Source organism: Crocuta crocuta, unplaced genomic scaffold (genome assembly GCF_008692635.1).
Source record: "Crocuta crocuta isolate KB4526 unplaced genomic scaffold, BGI_CrCroc_1.0 scaffold62, whole genome shotgun sequence".
NCBI classification, from domain to species: domain Eukaryota; kingdom Metazoa; phylum Chordata; class Mammalia; order Carnivora; family Hyaenidae; genus Crocuta; species Crocuta crocuta.
In genome coordinates, this window is record NW_027529173.1 from 1,075,000 (window position 1) to 1,092,679 (window position 17,680).

Genomic DNA, 17,680 nt, shown 5'->3' on the forward strand with positions numbered 1-17,680 from the left:
GTGTGTAGATGGTTCAATACTTACTCAGAACTATGTGTAATACAAGTCTTCATTTTAAGAAGGCTTTTACTGTAAAACAGTATCAATTTGTTCAAGCAATGTTTTTTTTCCTCCTTTTATGAATCAGCCCAGGGGATTTGATCCCTTTTCTAACTTTATACTCTTATCATTGAAATCAGATGGAAAAATACACTCAGTAGTAAAACATATTAGCCCATAATTTCCTCGTGTCAGAGGTATCAATAAACTAAACTTTCAACAAAGTCCATTCTAAAGCCAGTTTTGCTTTTAGTACAGAGATTTCCCACTTCATTTTTCATTAAATCAAATCACAACATTTTTTGTTGCCATTCTTTCCTATCTTACTCAATCCTATCCATTCTTTTCCCAATTTGAAAATACAATTCCAGTCTCTTTCAATATATTTGTGACCCAGGACTTCTTGGGAATCATTTAAGTTACCAAAATTATTATCTACTAAATATCCTGATGCCTACATTGTACAATTGTATTTATTAGATGATCAGAAATTAGACAAAGTCTTTACCTCTTTGAGTACAAAGGACATATTTTAAATCATAATTTATTTTACTGCAAGCCATTACCACTGAAAAAAACATAATAAACTATGTATAAAGGTGCAAGGTCATATTCAAAGAATAGTTATCAATGGTTTATTATCAAAATGAGAATACATGGTAAGTGCTATTTTGCAAGGATCAGTTTTGGATTAGCAATCACACAATATCACTAATGGTCCTGAACTTGGAGGAAGTATTTTTTACATTTATGGCTTACACAAAAAGGCAGTGCTTGTACTTTCTGGAGAGAATTATAATTCCTTTTGATTTTAATAAATTGAGAAAGAACTAGAAAAACAACAGGAAACATTTCAAAACACACACGTTTTCAAATTGTGAAAGGAACAATCTTGCTTTAGAGCGCCACCACTCGCAGACAACAAGAAGAAAGAGGAGAAAGTAGCCAACAGGCATGATTCAACCGTGTTGTTCAGGAGACAAGCACAGTTTTGACATTTCTACATAGTAAGGTATTTTAGAAAAAAGCTGAGAAAATTCTTTCTCATTAAACACTGCCAGTATTTAGGAGACACAAAGGCTCTGTAAAGAGGTAAGAAGGATATTCATGCCCCGAAAGGATTAGAAAGTGACTTCCAGAAAGAATATAATTTAGCCTTAAAAAGAAAAGACAAGGGATGATCAAGATTTCTCTTTCTTGCAAAGGAAACAAATGGACACAGAGATGGTTTAAATGACTGCATAAACCATAGAGGTGACAGTCACGGGGCAACAGACCAAGATGATGACAGGGAAATGAACACAGTGACTTCACAAGATTCTTACATCCTACATTTATTTTTGGGGTGGTGTGGATTAGAGGTTCCTGACTTGGCAGAACTCTGTGGGATACCACCTGGGATAACTTTCATGAAAATAATTACTTAAATCAAAGTCACTCACAGTAAGTATAACTAAATTTATAATTTAAAATGCCTTTCTTAGAAGTACTCTTGACAATAAACACTACTTTTAGGAAACAACATGCAATACATGAAATTTCTATGAACTTGCCTTCTGAGAAATAAGTTTGGCCACCACATCTCGGGCATGGACATCTATGGTACAAATCGTCATGATCTTCTGCCTATCTCCAGGTACAAGTTCTCCCAGTAAAAGTGCTATCAGTGTATTCAACTGAGAAATCTACAAGAAATTTTGTACCAAAAAAGAAAAAAAAAAGGTAAGAGTTACAAAACCAGAATCCAACAACCCAATAGTCTTCATATTTGTGAAGAGCACACTAGCTTACAAAACCATTTCAAGTATGTATCTCAGCTAGCCCTCCAACAATCCAGGGGTAGAAGAGAAAGGAAAGGATGTTATGAAATTACTTTAAGTACAATAAATATTGTAACATCCCCCCATACCCCAAGCTGAGACTCAAGAATGCAGGCACACATGTGAGTGCTGACAAAGCCAGAGGTAGGTATAGAAGCAAGGTTTCCTGACTGCAGTGAACTGACTTTCTGTCCTACTGATGATAAATCCACAATGGTGGTGGGATAGAAACGATTACAAATTTTATTTTATTTTTTAAATTTTTTTTAAATTTTTAAATTTGTTTTTTTATTTATTTCTGAGAGAGAGAGACAGCATGAACAGGGTAGGGTCAGAGAGAGAGGGAGACACAGAATCTGAAACAGGCTCCAGGCTCTGAACTAGATGTCAGCACAGAGCCTGACACAGGGCTTGAACCCACGAACCGTGAGATCATGACCTGAGCCGAAGTCGGACGTTTAACTGACTGAGCCACCCAGGTGCCCCAAACATTACAAATTTTAAAAGTCAAATTGAGCTAACCTCTATAAAAGTATAGTAAGAACTAAATATCAACTGGTTTTGGTTATTCCATATTTTTCTTTTGTTTTCTTTCCTGCATGAGGAATAAGACAATTACTTTGAAAATATTTAAGACGTACAGGGGAAGACTATCCCACTTAATTCTTCTTACTCATATCCTTATTCTTATTAGGTCCATTGATTTCTTACATCAATAGTTTTAAAACCACAGGTCTCTTTCCAAAGAATGCGAGGGAATGAAATGGAATGACAGGGAAAAGCATGGAATAGAAAATGTTGCATTCCAGAAGAATGTGTATTGTTTTGTACTACTATTTCAGTTTCAGAAGTTTTGAGTGTATACATACATGTGTAAACTAGATCTGACATAAAATATTTACTGTAAGTTGTGTCAAATCCTTTAAAGATACTCTCTTAGGTGGTCATTTTGTGAGCATATTTAGTTAGAACATGTCTGCCTTATTCGACGCTTATTAACCAGCCTCCCCCCATCTCCCACCAAATTCTGCCTTATCTCAAGGTAACATAGAGTAAAACAATACTGTCCCTTTTTTTTTCTTTTTTCACCCCGCAAAGGACAGTCAATTACAAACCGTTAGAGCTCGTGAGAGAGTTGGTAATGAGTAAATATGACACATCACCAGAGGCTCTCGAACCTTTGTAACCTCCTGTCAGAAACATGCTCCTTACAGCACTATTACCACATCCCAGAAAATAGCCAACACCGCAGACTTCTCCGAGCCCGCTGTGCAGCTGAACTGGATAAGGTTATGTAACTGTATTAAGAATGGAGAAGAAAGGCAGAAAGATAATAACCATAACATGCAATTTACATTAAATTATAATGTGCAAGATGCCAGGCACTGACAACCATATTGTCCACATCGTTCGATTCAATTTCACAAAAATCTATTACTATCCTAACTTTGTAGATGAAGAAACTGAGGCACAAACATATTAGCAGTGGAAAAGTAATTCAAATCCAGGCAGTCTGCCTTCAAAGCCTGAGCTCTTACTGGTCATACCACATAAACTTCCTGTCCGAGCCTCAAGACAAACCCACCCACCACCTTTGAGGTGGAGAAATACACTGTGCAAGAGGCATTTGAGAGAGGGGTGCCTGGGTGGTTCAGTCGGTTGAGCGTCTGACCCGATTTTGACTTAGGTCATGATCTCACAGTTGGTGAGTTCGAGCCCCACGTCGGGCTCTGTACTGACAATAAGGAAGGAGCCTACATGGTGTTCTCTCTCTCCCCGCCCCTCCCCTGATCATGCTTCCTCTATCTCTACAAAAATAAACATCCTTAAAATGTTATTAAAAAAGGGGGAGGTCTTTGAGATAGACTTAAAATCAAACCCAATGGAAAGTTTGTTCAAAGGAATAAAAATCATGTACTTTAGACATTCAGAATATACAACATCCTTATAAGCATTTATCTACTTTTAATAATTTTTTACATCTATAAAGTGTGGCCGTGTTAAAAAAAAAAAAAAAAAAACAGCAGAAGTGATCACTATTTCACATACGCCTTGTTCACTAACCCCTGGATTTTAGGTTCCATGAAGGCACATGTGTGCCTGTCTACTACATGACTTTGTCCCCAGAGCCACTAAGAGGCTAGCTGTCAAACAGTAGGTACTCAGTCTTTTCTTAGTAGATTAATATATGTACATTATTAGCCTCTGCACACATAAGCAGGCCAACAAAATTAACATGCATGTTGATTAGAAAAGAGGTGTTTTGGCACTGCGTATTTTCTCATCTCCATCACAGCCAGTCTTTACAGTCTCAACTCGTATACCAGTTCCAGTATTTGGTTAAAGAGAATTGACTGTAACAACAGTAATAATAATTTATCCCTTGTGAGAACATTTATAATTTTAAGTGCTTTCACATGCGTTGTCTTGTCTGAGGCTCCTACAAGCTATGATTTCTCCATTATTGATTCATTTTTCACAAAAGTTCAGTCAAATGAAAGATGATTAAAATACAGCTCATCAATGTTACCTGTTCAACATCCTATGTTGGGGATCTGACGTCTGTCAGGATTACACTTTCGTGGTGAAGCTCTTATTTAAGTAATAAAATTCTGTACCCACAAAAATAAGGTTATCAAATGGCTATCATTTCAGCAGTAGCACCAGGCACTATCACTAGATGGTCATATTATCAATGTTTACAAGTTTATGGCCCGTGATATATGAAACATACCTTGGCACCTTCTAAAAAACATATAGCCTGTCATGTAATCAGCAGTTATTCTTGCCCTTGATCAAAGCAGCGTTACCTGACTTTCAGCTAGGATCATGGATGTTTGCCCCAAGTCAAGTGCCTGTACCCCATCCTGAAACTCAAGCAGCTATTGTCCTCACACATCGGGCCTTTAGCTGGAGCATAAATACAGCATATGTCCTGAACCAGAAAGATGCCTACCTTCCAGTAAAATCCAAACTCCACTTTGTGACCACAAAGCCTTCCAGGGGCTGCCACCCCTCCTTTCCCACTACACATCATTCCACCTGCCTGGCCTTCTCTACATCCTTCCACCATGGCTGCTTCAAGGCACAGAGACTTTCTTTCATCTGCCAGAATGTATGTTCCCTTTGATCTTTGTACAGTTGGCTTTCTCTCATTATACATATCTTAGTTCAAATTCACCTCATGAGACTGGCCTTCCCTGGCCATCCCACTTACTATGATCGCCTACCCCATTATTGTATAGGTTCCTATTTTATTTTCTTCATGGTACTTACTAGTATCCTATCAATCACTTACTTATTTCCTTACTGACTATTTGACTCCTCCCCTAATGATAAGCTCTAAAGGAGCAAGGCCCTTATGTGTTTAATTCAGTACTACAATCCCATACCTAGTAGAGCGGCCAGCATAAGCACCATGTCAGTACACACTCATTACAGGAGTGAGGGGAGGAAGAAATGAACAAATGAATGGCAGCAACAGTACACACCAAAGCAAAATTTTGTTCTTTCAGTCACATAGTAAGACAAATGGGATTACTGTTTCCAGGGGTTACAGGTCAATGCAGAATGCAGATAAATAACTATAATCATTTTGCTGGAACACCAAGTACAAGCTACAATGGCACACAGAAAAACAGCCTTGCCTAATCGAGGGCTTGGAAAGACGTTTTGGAGAAGAGGGTATTTATGCTAACTTTAAGGGATGAGTGTAATTCAGGATCTAAAAACTTAGAGGCTGGCCTCCCACGGAAGCAGAGAGTAAGCCAGCAGAAGCACCCATGTGAACACCCGGCACACAGCAGGTGACTTAAAGAAGTCCAGCATGGGAGCAAAGCAGAACATGGTAGACCACAAGTCTAAGGAGGATGGAGACAGAAGGGCCCAAACACACAGGGCTTGGCCAGCTTACTGAAAAGTCTCAACTTCAAGGGCAACTAGATGTTACTAAAGGATTTTAGGAAGTATGCTAATAATTTGATTTGTGTTTTTAAAAGATTTCTCTGCCTGTGGCATGACGGACTGGAGGGAACAAGACTAGAGAGAAACAGTTCTGAGAGGAGGAGGATATAGCCATTCAGGTGAGGAAAGTGTCTGGGACCGGAATATTACTGAAGTGGTGGGGGTTGAAGTGACAACAGATACATTTAGGATAACTGAAGAGATCTGATGGTTGATTGGACAGCAAGTAAAATAAGACTCAAATGTTACTGGGGAAAACCAGTTCCTGGAGGAGGAGCCATCATGCCTGAGTACTAACTGTTCTGGGACTGTTTCAGTCTGATACGCCTCCTTTCCTGTGGCACTTTGAGCTGTGAGCCACAAGGAAAAGGTGGAAGGAGATCGGAATGTACTTTAAGTAAACTGTACAAAGCGGTAAAAGTCCATTTTCAAACCATTGTTGATCTCTACCTCAGTCCCTGGATGGAAATCGTTTAAAAGGACTTCTGGATATGTACATATGTAGTCTGTGGATGCAATAAAGTTTCAGAATTTGCTAGTAAAAAAAAAATAAGACTCAAATGGGCTTCTAGGTGAGAGACTGGTGAAGGCTGTTGGTGCTTTGTTCTGAGCTTGAGAACATTGGAGAAACAGGTTTGAGAAGAGTGAATATATTTTCAATGTTTTGGCTGGATGTGCCTGTCAGATTTCCAATGGAAAAGCCCACATACTTTTGGTTGTGCTTGAGGGGAGAGGTCTGCGCTGGAGATGACAAGCATGAGCATATTACAAAAGAAAGGGAGCAGATGTAAAAGCAGATGAAATTAGCAGGGATGTATGGTATGGTGAGAAGAGAAAGGAACATAAGTCAGAGCCATGAACAACAGCCAGGAAGGAGTTGGAGGAGAAAGAAGGGCAAGAAAATAAAACTGAAGAAGAGCCCAAGAAGTTGATGGCAAAGTAGAATTCAAATAGTCATGAAACAGGGGGGAGAGTATTAAAGGAAAAGGAAGTACTTCTAACAACAGCACCACCACCACAATGAAACTCAGTCAAGTGGTGGAAATGGGGTCATGGAGAGAAGTAAGAACAATACAAGAGCATAATCAAGTACTGATATTTAGTTTAAACAGCTTGATTCTAATAAAAATTACAGGTTTAGAGTAGAAAATGGGAGATGGGACATCAAGGAACAAATTTTGCTGGTTATTTTGTCTGTGAGTAATGAGATACTTGGGAATGTTTGTACACCGAGAGCAGTGAGCCAGGAAGAGAACTGGAAGACACGGAGAAAAGGCAGTCCAGGAATCCTGAGAGTCCGCATCAGAAGAGACCCAGAGCACAAGAGAAGTAGCTCCCGACACTCAGAGGCCACACTTCCACTCGTACAAGAGAGCAGTACACAGGGCTCACTATCAGCCCCATCACCATTCATCTAGTTCCTCTGTGACAGCATCAACAAATATTAAGAGCTCCAGGCAAGCCCCTGCCCATGCGCGCCAGCCCGACCCAGAGAAGGAAGCGGCGATTCTGACTCCGCCCCCAGAGCTCGGCAGNGAAGAAAAAAATATTAAGAGCTGACGTTTAATGAGCTCTTACTATCAAGCACCGTGTGTGTGTGCGCAGATGTAGGTGTTTACATATATACATATATAATTCTAATTTTATTATCACAATAGCCCTATGAGAAAGGCACATTATTCCATTTTTTTTATATAGGATAATTTGCTCAAGATTGCAGTTATAAACAGGAGAACCAGGGCTTAGGACCAGACACTAGCATTTTCTTGTGTATTTTATAAACACAAAGCTTTCCCACATGGATAACATACTCATTACCAGATCATCCTGGCCAGGCAACAGCTGACCTGTAAAAATTCTGGGGATGAAGTGAAGTAAGCAGGTATCCACTACCTATGAATTCTCTTATTTGGATAAAAATGGAAACACTTCCCAAAAAAGCCACATGAATCATGACCACCACTAAGGTTTCTATTCCACAAATTTCTAAGACACTAAGGTGTTCAAAATGGTGGGATGATGGTGAGCTCACTGTGAAAGAAGGTGTCAGTCTCAGAAAGTAGCAAATTCGAGGTCAGGAAAAGGAATGGTACTTGATAAAGGTGGTAGGTGACTGTCCATTGTGTCTGGACCCAACTCCTGTGGCAGAATGTCATAAAGAGGCCCTGTGTGTGAACCTAAAGAACCAGATCCCTGAATACTACAGGCTTAAATAAGGCAACACAGGAAGAATATCTTCCTTGCAGCAGAAGGGCTCCAATTTCCCCAGCATGAGACATGGTAGATTTCCCAATCTAGGCAGAGACAAGCCATGGTGGCCAAGAGAGTGGAAGGGACCCTCTGCTGACATGTTAACATCTGAGTTCATAGTCCTCAGCAAACCAAAGTGAACTTTGCAATGTAACTATCACAGCCCTTTGGCGGGGCGGGGGGGGACAGCTACCAGAACCCTCAATCCTTTCCCAACTGGATAGAACACAGAAGTAACGTTCTTTTTGTTTTGTAATAAGAGCATCCAGGATCTCTAATCCCGAAAAACATCCAGGTTTCAGCTGTAGCAGTGTCAGAAACAATGGATTTTCATTTCAGCTAGAACAAAGGAAACTGCAAAAGAAACCAGATCCCACAGTCCTTCGACACTATCAGATCATTGTGGAGACCACACTGTTGCCTTCCTTTCCACTGTTCTTTACCTACTTCTCCTCTAATCATATTGCTAAAACCACCAAAATCCTAAGCAACGAATCTCAGAGACAGTGAGGGTAATCACCTCATTCTTGACACTAATAGAAATGATTCCAATGTTTCATCATTAAGCATGATTATCTCTGCAGGTTTCTGGTAGATATTCTTTATCTAGTTATAAAGTTTCCTTCAACTGCTTTGTATTAGAAAAGAAAAAGGTATAACACCGATAAGCTCCCACCTTAAGAAACTTGAAAAAGAGAAGCAGGTTCAAGTAAGTAGAAGGAAGTAATCAAGATAAAGCAGCAATCTGTGAAATATAAAACAACAGAGAAAAATTAACAAAGTCAAAGATTAGTTCTCTGAAAATGTAAATAAACATGGTAAACACACAGAAAGTCTGGTTTAAAAAAAAAAACAGCAGAGAGGTAGAAAACACAAGTCACAACATCAGGAATACAAGAGGGACATGATGTGAGATCCTACCGATGTGCTACAGATAATGTCAGGAAACGAAAACCAATTCGTGTCAATACATCTGAAAACTTAGATCAAGGCTGAATATAAAGGTCTTGCAAAGGTCCAGGCAGTCAATGCTTGACTCTATCGCAATGACTCCACATAACCACTATAGTGTGAAAGCAGCCAAACACATAGGCACTGGGTGAGATTGGGCTGGAGAGCTGTAATTTGCCAGACCTTGACTTAGACGAAATGAATAAATACTGAAAAACAAAATTTTCAAAGGTGACACAAGAAAAAAATATGAAAGCTACACAGAAACATATATATCAAAGAAACTGATTTATGGGGTACCTGGTAGTCGGTTAAGCCTCTGACTCTTGATTTCAGGCCAGGTAATGATTGTGCGGTAGGTGAGACTGAGCCCCATGTCGGGCTCTGCACAGAGCGAAGCCTGCTTGAGAGTCTCTCCCTCCCTCTCTCTCTCTCTCTCTCAAAATAAATAAATAAACTTAAAAAAAAGTTCCACAAAGAAAATTCTAGGCCCAGATGGCATCGCCAGTAATTTTTATCATAAACTCTTTCACAAAATACATGAGAATAAAGTATTTTCAATTCCTTTCAAGGAGCATAATGCTGATCCCTAAACTAGCAGTGATATTCTAAGAAAATTACAGATAAACAGCCCTGAAAAACATGTATAGGGAATTTCAGGACAGAATATTAGCAAATGAAATCCAGCAAAAATACATATACACATACATAAATGATAATACATAGTAACCAAGTGGAGTTTATTTCAGGAATGCCTAACTGGTTTAGCATTCAAAAATTCACCACAGTAACAGAATAAAAGAGGCAGGCACACAATCTCAAGAGACTTGCAAAAGTTCAAAGTTTCTTCAAGATAAAAATTCTCAGCATGTAGCAATAGAAGGGTTCTTTATTTCAGAAAGGGCAGCTACGGAAACCTTGTAACTACTATCATACTCAGTGGTGAAGATCTACATTATTCTTCCCTGAGACTGGCAATAGGCCGGAATGTTTGCTCTACTTTTATGTAACATTGCACTAGAGGCCCTAGCCAAGTCAGTAACTCAAGAAAAGGAAAAAGTGCAAAAAGGAATGGAGACAAGAAGTAAACCTGTCATTATTGACAGAGGATATGTTCGTGGACACAGCAAACCCTATGAAATTCTTTTAAAAGAAAACTAAACTAAAATTAAAAAGCAAATTTGGCAGAGTCCTAAGATACATGGTGAATATTAAAAAATCAATCTATCTTATATACCAGCCACAAATATTAGAAAACAAAAATTTTAATTAGTGTATATTTAAAGAATCAAAACATATAAACTATCTAAAAGTCCAGCAGAAAATGTATAAGACTGTGACACTGAAAACCACAGAAATATTTTGAGAGAAATTAAAGACAACTTATGTCAAAACATACACCATGTTCTTGGAGAAGACTCATCATGGTTTGAGATAGCCATCCTTCCAACATTCCTATTTATATTGAATATCATTCTAGTTAAAATTTAATTAGGATAAAAGATTAGGCTTCTTGTGGGGATGAGCACTGAGTGTTATGTGGAAACTAATTTGACAATAAACTATTAAAAAAAATTAAAAAAAAAGATTAGGCTTCTAAAAATAAATAAACAATATGATAATTTATGTAGAAGTGAACACAACCTAGAATGATCCAAAAATTTTTGGATAAAAATTAAAAATAGAACTAAGTCGGAGGCTATATATGACATGATTTCAAGGCTTACTATAAAGCTACGGTAATTAATACAGTGTGGATTTGGCATGAAAACACAAAAAATAGAGGAATGCAACAAGAAAGTCTGGAAACAGACCCCTATGTATATAGTCATTTGACTTTGACCAAGGTGCCAAGGTAATAACAATAGAAAAGAAAAAGATTTATGTCTGGATCACAGATCTAAATGAAAAAACCCATAACCATAAAGCTCCTAGAAGGAAAGAGGAGAATATTTTCATGACACTGAGATAGGCAAGAATTTCTTACAAATAGCAGGTATCAATCAAAGAAAGAAATTTGATACACTATACAACATTAAAATGAAAACATTCCAGGGGCACTTGGGTGGCTCAGTTGGTTAAGCATCCGACTTCAGCTCAGGTCATGACCTCGCGGTCCATGAGTTTGAAACCCCTGTTGAGGCTCCATGCTGACAGCTCAGAGCCTGGAGCCTGCTTCTGATTCTGTGTCTGCCTTTCTCTCTGTCCCTTCCCCACTTGTGTGCGCCCTCTGTCTCTCTGTACCTCTCAAAAATAAACATTAAAAATTTTTTAAATGAAAACATCCCATTCCCAAAACATACCATTAATAAAATGAGTGGTACATTCATTTCCTGACAAAAGAATTGCAACCAAATAAAGAAATTCTCTAACCAATAAAAAGACAAACATCCAATTAAAAAAAAAAAACTACTCAACTTATTTGAATAGGTACTTCACAACAGAAGTATATGAATGCTAATAAACATATGAAAGGTTACTCAACTTTTCTTTTTTTTTTTTTTTTTGAGAGAGAGAAAGAGTGTACACAAGCACACATGGGGGGGTGGGGAGGCGCAGGGCAGAGGATGAGACAGAAAGAATCTCAGACTCAAATTTCAGCACAGAGCCCAACACTGGGACTTAATCCCACAACTCTGGGTATCATGACCTGAGCTGAAATCAAGTGTAAGAGGCTCATCCAACTGAGCCACTCAGGCACCCCTCAACATCTTTAGACATTAGAGATAAGCCAATTAAAAGCACAGTGAGACAGGGGTACCTGGGTGCTTCAGGCAGTTAAACATCAGACTCTTGATTTCAGCTCAGATCATGATCTTATTAATGTGTGATTGAGCCCTACATCAGGCTCCATGTTCAGCAAGGAATCTGCTTGGGAGTCACTCTCTCCCTCTCTCTGCCCCTCTTGCACTCTCTTTCTCTCTCAAATAAAATAAAGAAACTTAAAAAAAAAACAGTGAGATACTCTTTCACACCTACTATAATTGTAAAGACTAATGACACCCAATACCAGTCAGAATATGAAGCAACTAAAATTGTGTCACATTGTTAATGAGAATATAAGAATGGAGACGTGTCTGGCAGGTTTTTTTTTATGTTTTCTTTATTTCTGAGAGAGGGAGCGAGACAGCGTGAGCAGGGGAGGGTCAGAGAGAGAGGGAGATACAGAATCCAAAACAGGCTCCTGGTTCTGAGCTAGCTAGCTATTAGCACAGAGCCCAAAGCGGGGCTCAAACCCAGAACAGCGAGATCATGACCTGAGCTAAAGTCGGACGCTTAAACAACTGAGCCACCCAGATGCCCCAGTTTTTCTTAATGGGTAAACAAACACCTTCCCTATGACTTAGACCTTTCACTTTTAGATACTTTACCCAGGAGAAAGGAAAATATAGGTTAAGAGGCTTGGACAAGAATGCTCCAAGCAGCTATAGAAATAGTCGCCTCACAGTGGAAACCCCAGGGTCAATCAACAGACTAAACAAAGTGTGTAGTATAGTATAGCAATTCTAAGAAACAAAAAGCAATGAACTTCTAATACATGTAACAACATGCTTGTTAAGAAATGAGAAGGGTCTGTGATTTTACCCTACTTGCATGCTAAAGTCAGCCTGGCATACATTAAGGGACGCTGGCAGAAGACACAGAGTCTCTGAGTTACAAATAAAGGATGGTTCATTAGAGCAATATTATTTAGTATCCAAGTCTCAACATTTACACCAGTTCCAAACCCCTAGCTTTTCAAGCATAACCCCAAAAGAGACACATAATGGTTGTACATGCAGTGAGCTGTGTTAAAGGAAAGGAACCTTGAGTTTAGGGAAACGAAAACTTTTCTAACAGACAGTATGTCTCACCTTTGTCCTGCAAGATTTTATCTTTATTATACTGGAGAGTAAGTGAATCTCCCCTATTGTTGCAAAGATAGTCTAGGACAAAGGCAGTAAGTACTTCTGCTCAAAAAATGTACAAAATTTGAGACCCACAAAAGACAAACACTGTTGGTTTTCCTCTGTTGCTTTTCCAACAGTGTTGTGAAAGATCCAGACCAGAAAAGAGGATAGGTTAATTCATGAGACTGGCCAACAGAATTTTCTCTCATACTTTATCCTTGCCTGTGTTTTGCATTGTTTACTAGAACTCTGTAAAATGAGTAAAACAATTTTCTATATTTTCTACACTCTAGAAGAGTTCATATACAATAGTGTTTATCTGGTTTTAAACTTCTGATGAAACCACTGGAGCAGGGCTCACCTTAGCGGGTGGGTATGCAACTTCAACAACCTTAATTACCATTTCACTTATTTCTGTGGTTAGTGGTCTACTCAAGTTTCCACCTCACTTTGAATCTATTTCAGAGTGTTCATAGAAAATCATCTATTTTAGATTTTGACTTAATATTTAACAAAAATCACACATCAGATTATACGATCTTTCTAAAATCCATTCTCATAGGAAGATATGGTTCCTATCCCTTAACCCCCCTTTTTTTATTTGTGTTTTTTTCTTTCTCCTCTTGTAAAAATTTGTTGTCAGGGTCTATTCAAAGAAACAATTCTTGGATTAATGGATCAGAGTGGACTCACATGGTATATACATGGGTAACAAATCTCTTTTTTCTCTTACTATCTGTCACTGTAGAGATCTTGAGTTACTTCAGGATCTATTCTACAGATGTAGGTAAACTAGCCACTAGCCAAATCTGGCCCACTACCAGTTTTCATAAATAAAGTTTTATTGGAACCCCATCATGCCTATTTATTTAAAAATTGCCTATGATTTCTTCCCTACTGCAACAGCAAAAAAGAGTAGATATGAAATAAACTATATAGCCCAAAAAGACTAATACATTTCTATTCCATCCTCCAAAGAGCTGACCAACTCAATCTCTAGGGTCAAGAGGTAGTTATAGCAGAAGTCCTAAGTAAGTGTCTCAGAGTGTTCATGAAGCATTTCTCTGGGCTTTATCCTGGGAGCAAACAGACCCACTGATAATCTCTCAGGATATAGAAGAGAAAGAACTATTTCCAAGTCCATTGTTTCTACATTTACCCTTATTCACTGACCATTGCCCCCCTGCCCCGCACATTTTTTAACTGAATCTGAGTTTATAATTTCTCTGCAACTTCATTGGATAAAATAGGCTTATCACTCAGTTTTTAAATATGTCTCACCTGTAATTTTTACCTGTTCTTAATTATCAGTTCAATTTCATCTGTTGTCAACTTCCAGGCATTTCTCAAGGTATCTAGTCCAGTATATCCAGTTTCTTGCTGGTCATTCAATAAAATTTTTGCTTTATCAAAGTACCAGTTAAGCCCAATATGGAGTCACTCATGCTAAGCCCTGTGTCAGCAAATCACAACTTAAGTGTCTATGATCAACTTTCCTGGAAAGGCAGGCCTAGGTAAACTGGACAGCACCTGCCTGCTCAGCAGAAGTTACATGACCCGGTTCCAAGAGTTCCCTTGTCTCCTATGAGGAAAGTAACCCTGACATAGCCCATCAGCAAATGCCCAGTATAATTTCCTTGTTCCTGCTCACGTGGTCTATGAAAATCTCGTGACTTATCAGTTCTTTGGAGCTTCTTTCTGTTAGACTGGATGCTGTCTGATTCATGAATCACTGAATAAAAGCCTCCTAGATCGATAAATAATGGAAAATGTTTCTTTTAATAGATGAGAGGGGAGGAAGAGAGTATTACTCTAATCATGGGTTCCTGCTATATTACAAAGCATGAGGCCATGAAATCACACTTTTCTAAAGAGGCAAAAACAGAAACTTGTGTCCAGTAATACAATGGGTAGCTTCAGGCTTCACAGGCTTTCCCTATTCATGCAATAAAGTTAGAAATAGGTAAGAACACTATCAACATTGTATTCAATTGGTTTTGAAAGAATTTCTCAGTCAACGACTAAAAATGAGGCCAAATACTGGCCTTAAGAAGCAAAATCAGAGTCTCTTCCTTGTGTATGTGGGGGGGGAGAGGGAATGGGTGGCTTCACATTGCTTATCTGGAGTCCCAATAAAAGAACTCTGGGTCTCCTCCCAGCATAGTAATAATTAAGTTTTTCAAGTCCAAAATGTTTCCATTTCTTTGATGAGTTTCACACAGCTTAATAATAAAGGAAGAGAAAAAAAAAATCTTTCTTCCCAGCTCCCAAGCTGCCAAAACAAAAGACTTTTGCCAAGGAACCCTCAAATCTGAGGAATTAAATTTATTCGATCTGTAGTATTTTCAAAGGCTCTGGCAAGGCAGGGATATATATCCAAAATGCAGTATTTTTGCCTTTAATCCCAACATTATCTAACACAAAATCACAGTATGTCTAAAGGAAAAAAATGGAGTTTAAAATAATTAGTTAATTTGTCTCACTACAATTTGGAAGTGAGGACTAAGCAAAGGAATTACTTGTGCAGGTAGATCGTTAATTACAGCCAACTCTGATCTCAGCTTGAAAATGAAGCTATTTTAAAGGAATAATGTTCATTTTAAAAACTGCTCACAGTATTAGCACAAGTAATTTTAATTAAAAACAAACTCCCGCAGATGGTTACATCCATTTTTAAAGAGAACACTGAAGAGGGTTCAATGTAGATGTGCACACTTCTCAGGAACCACACTATAGCCTCAACCATATTCACAGGTCAGCTTCTCTAATATGCATATTAGTATCAGTTACAAAACTGAAGCACTGTATTGAAGGCATCTGTTGGCTGGTCTGTCAAACATTTCAATTTGTACTAGAAGTGTTTCATAATTAAGCAGCTAAATGCCTTTTTCATCAATCTTCCTCATTGCTTCTTGTTCAACATGAAAAAGAAGCATTACATAACTCTTAAACAAAATGAAAAATTTTAAGACTGTTCTAAGGGGGAAAAAGAAACCTAAATTCTGTTTATTAGTCTAATACACTGAAGCTCCCAGGATATTACCAACTTGAGTTATAAGAATAAAAAGAATCAACTCAATGTTGCTGACAGGATAGAGAGTGGACACTTCTCATACACCGATACTGGGAAGTTCAATCAGCACAATGTTCCAAAGGCTGAAACGAGGTATACTCTGACCTAGCATTTTTACTTCTGGAAGTTTACTGTGAAAAAAAATTAAGAAAAATATGAGCAACATGTATGTATGTAGATATGTATGTATGTATATACAGGCTGTTTACTGTAGGATTTAAAAAAAATTTTTAATGTTTTATTTCTTTCTGAGAGACAGAGAGAGACAGCGTGGGCAGGGGAGGGTCAGAGAGAGAGGGAAACACAGAATCTGAAACAGGCTCCNTCTTTTTTTCCTTTTTCAATCTATATTTTGTTCTTCAAAAAAAAAAAACAAGGAAACACTTATTTTTAATGCTTATTTAGTTTTGAGAGAGCACAAATAGAGGAGGGGCAGAGAGAGGGGGACAAAGGATCCAAAGCGGGCTTGTGTGCCGACAGTGAGCCTGAGGCAAGGTTCAAACTCACAAACCACAAGATCAGGACCCAAGGTGAAGCCAGGCGCTCATCTGACTAAGCCACCCAGGTGCTCCTCCTTTTTTTTTTTTTTTAAACACTTAAAAAAATTTTTTTTAATGTTTATTTTCTTATTTTGAGAGAGACAGAGAGAGAGAGAGCTTGAGTGGGAGAGGGGCAGAGAGAGGGAGGAAAAGAATCCCAAGCAGGCTCAACACTCAGCACAGAGTGCTTGTGCACAGAGTGCACAAGTCCAACTCCGGACTTGAACTCATCAACAGGGAGATCATGACCTGAGCAGAAATCAAGAGTCAGAAGCTTAAGTGATTAAGCCACCCAGGTGATCCCATACGTTCTTCTTTTTAATCTTTAAATAATACACACTAATAAGAAATCATGAAATTGAAAATAAAGTTGACAGAAGAAAAATCCATAAAATATCATTTACCATCTTAACCAACTAAATATCGTAATAATCACACAAAATGATACACTAGAAGCAAGAAGACTGCTAAATGAAGTGAGGGAAAAATAAAGGAGATCTATGTTGAAAAATTTAAGTCTGAGCCATGATTGATAGTACCTGAAACTTAAGAGAGAATATTATTATAACTATTTTTTTTAAATTCTTACTTCACAGATAATGAAAATACTTATAATAAAAGCACAGATATCAATGAATTAACTATAAAGTTATTTTTATAATAAAACTATAATATAATTGCAATTTAATTAATTATTAAAATCTATTAAAACTACTGGGACCTCATCAAGATTAAAAGCTTCTGCACGGCAANAATAAATTAAATAAAGTCTATTAAAAAAAAATTAACTACTTAGCTTCCTCATCCAAGTGGCAGAGACTAGAATTGTAAAACTATTTGCCCTAGGGGGAAACCAGCCACTTTTAAAAATCAATGCCCTATTTTCCTCAGGATATACATCAAAAACATATTCCTCCCCAAAAGGAAACAGTACAAAAACTTCTTTAGTGACATAAACAAATCAGGCAGTCTCTACTCAAGATTAAAGCAAAATTAAAAGAAATAATCAGCACACTCTAAAACCTAAAATTCTTGAATGTGTTAATGTTACAAGTATCCTTCCCTCTCTCAATCTATTTGATTTTTAAGGGACTGTGTTAAAAGTACTGCTAAGAGGAGCAGCAATGGAAAGCTGTGGAAAACATTCTGATTCTG

The 17,680-nt window shown here is 38.0% G+C and overlaps 1 protein-coding gene across 1 annotated transcript in view; it reads right to left on the reverse strand.

The window, feature by feature from the left end:
- Positions 1–17,680, reverse strand: part of DNAH11 (dynein axonemal heavy chain 11) — a 330,986-nt gene that overhangs the window by 216,956 nt on the left and 96,350 nt on the right. Inside the window, exon 29 of the mRNA XM_077757651.1 lies at positions 1,593–1,724. Coding sequence (XP_077613777.1) covers positions 1,593–1,724 — 132 coding nt within the window. The remainder of the gene's footprint in view (positions 1–1,592; positions 1,725–17,680) is intronic.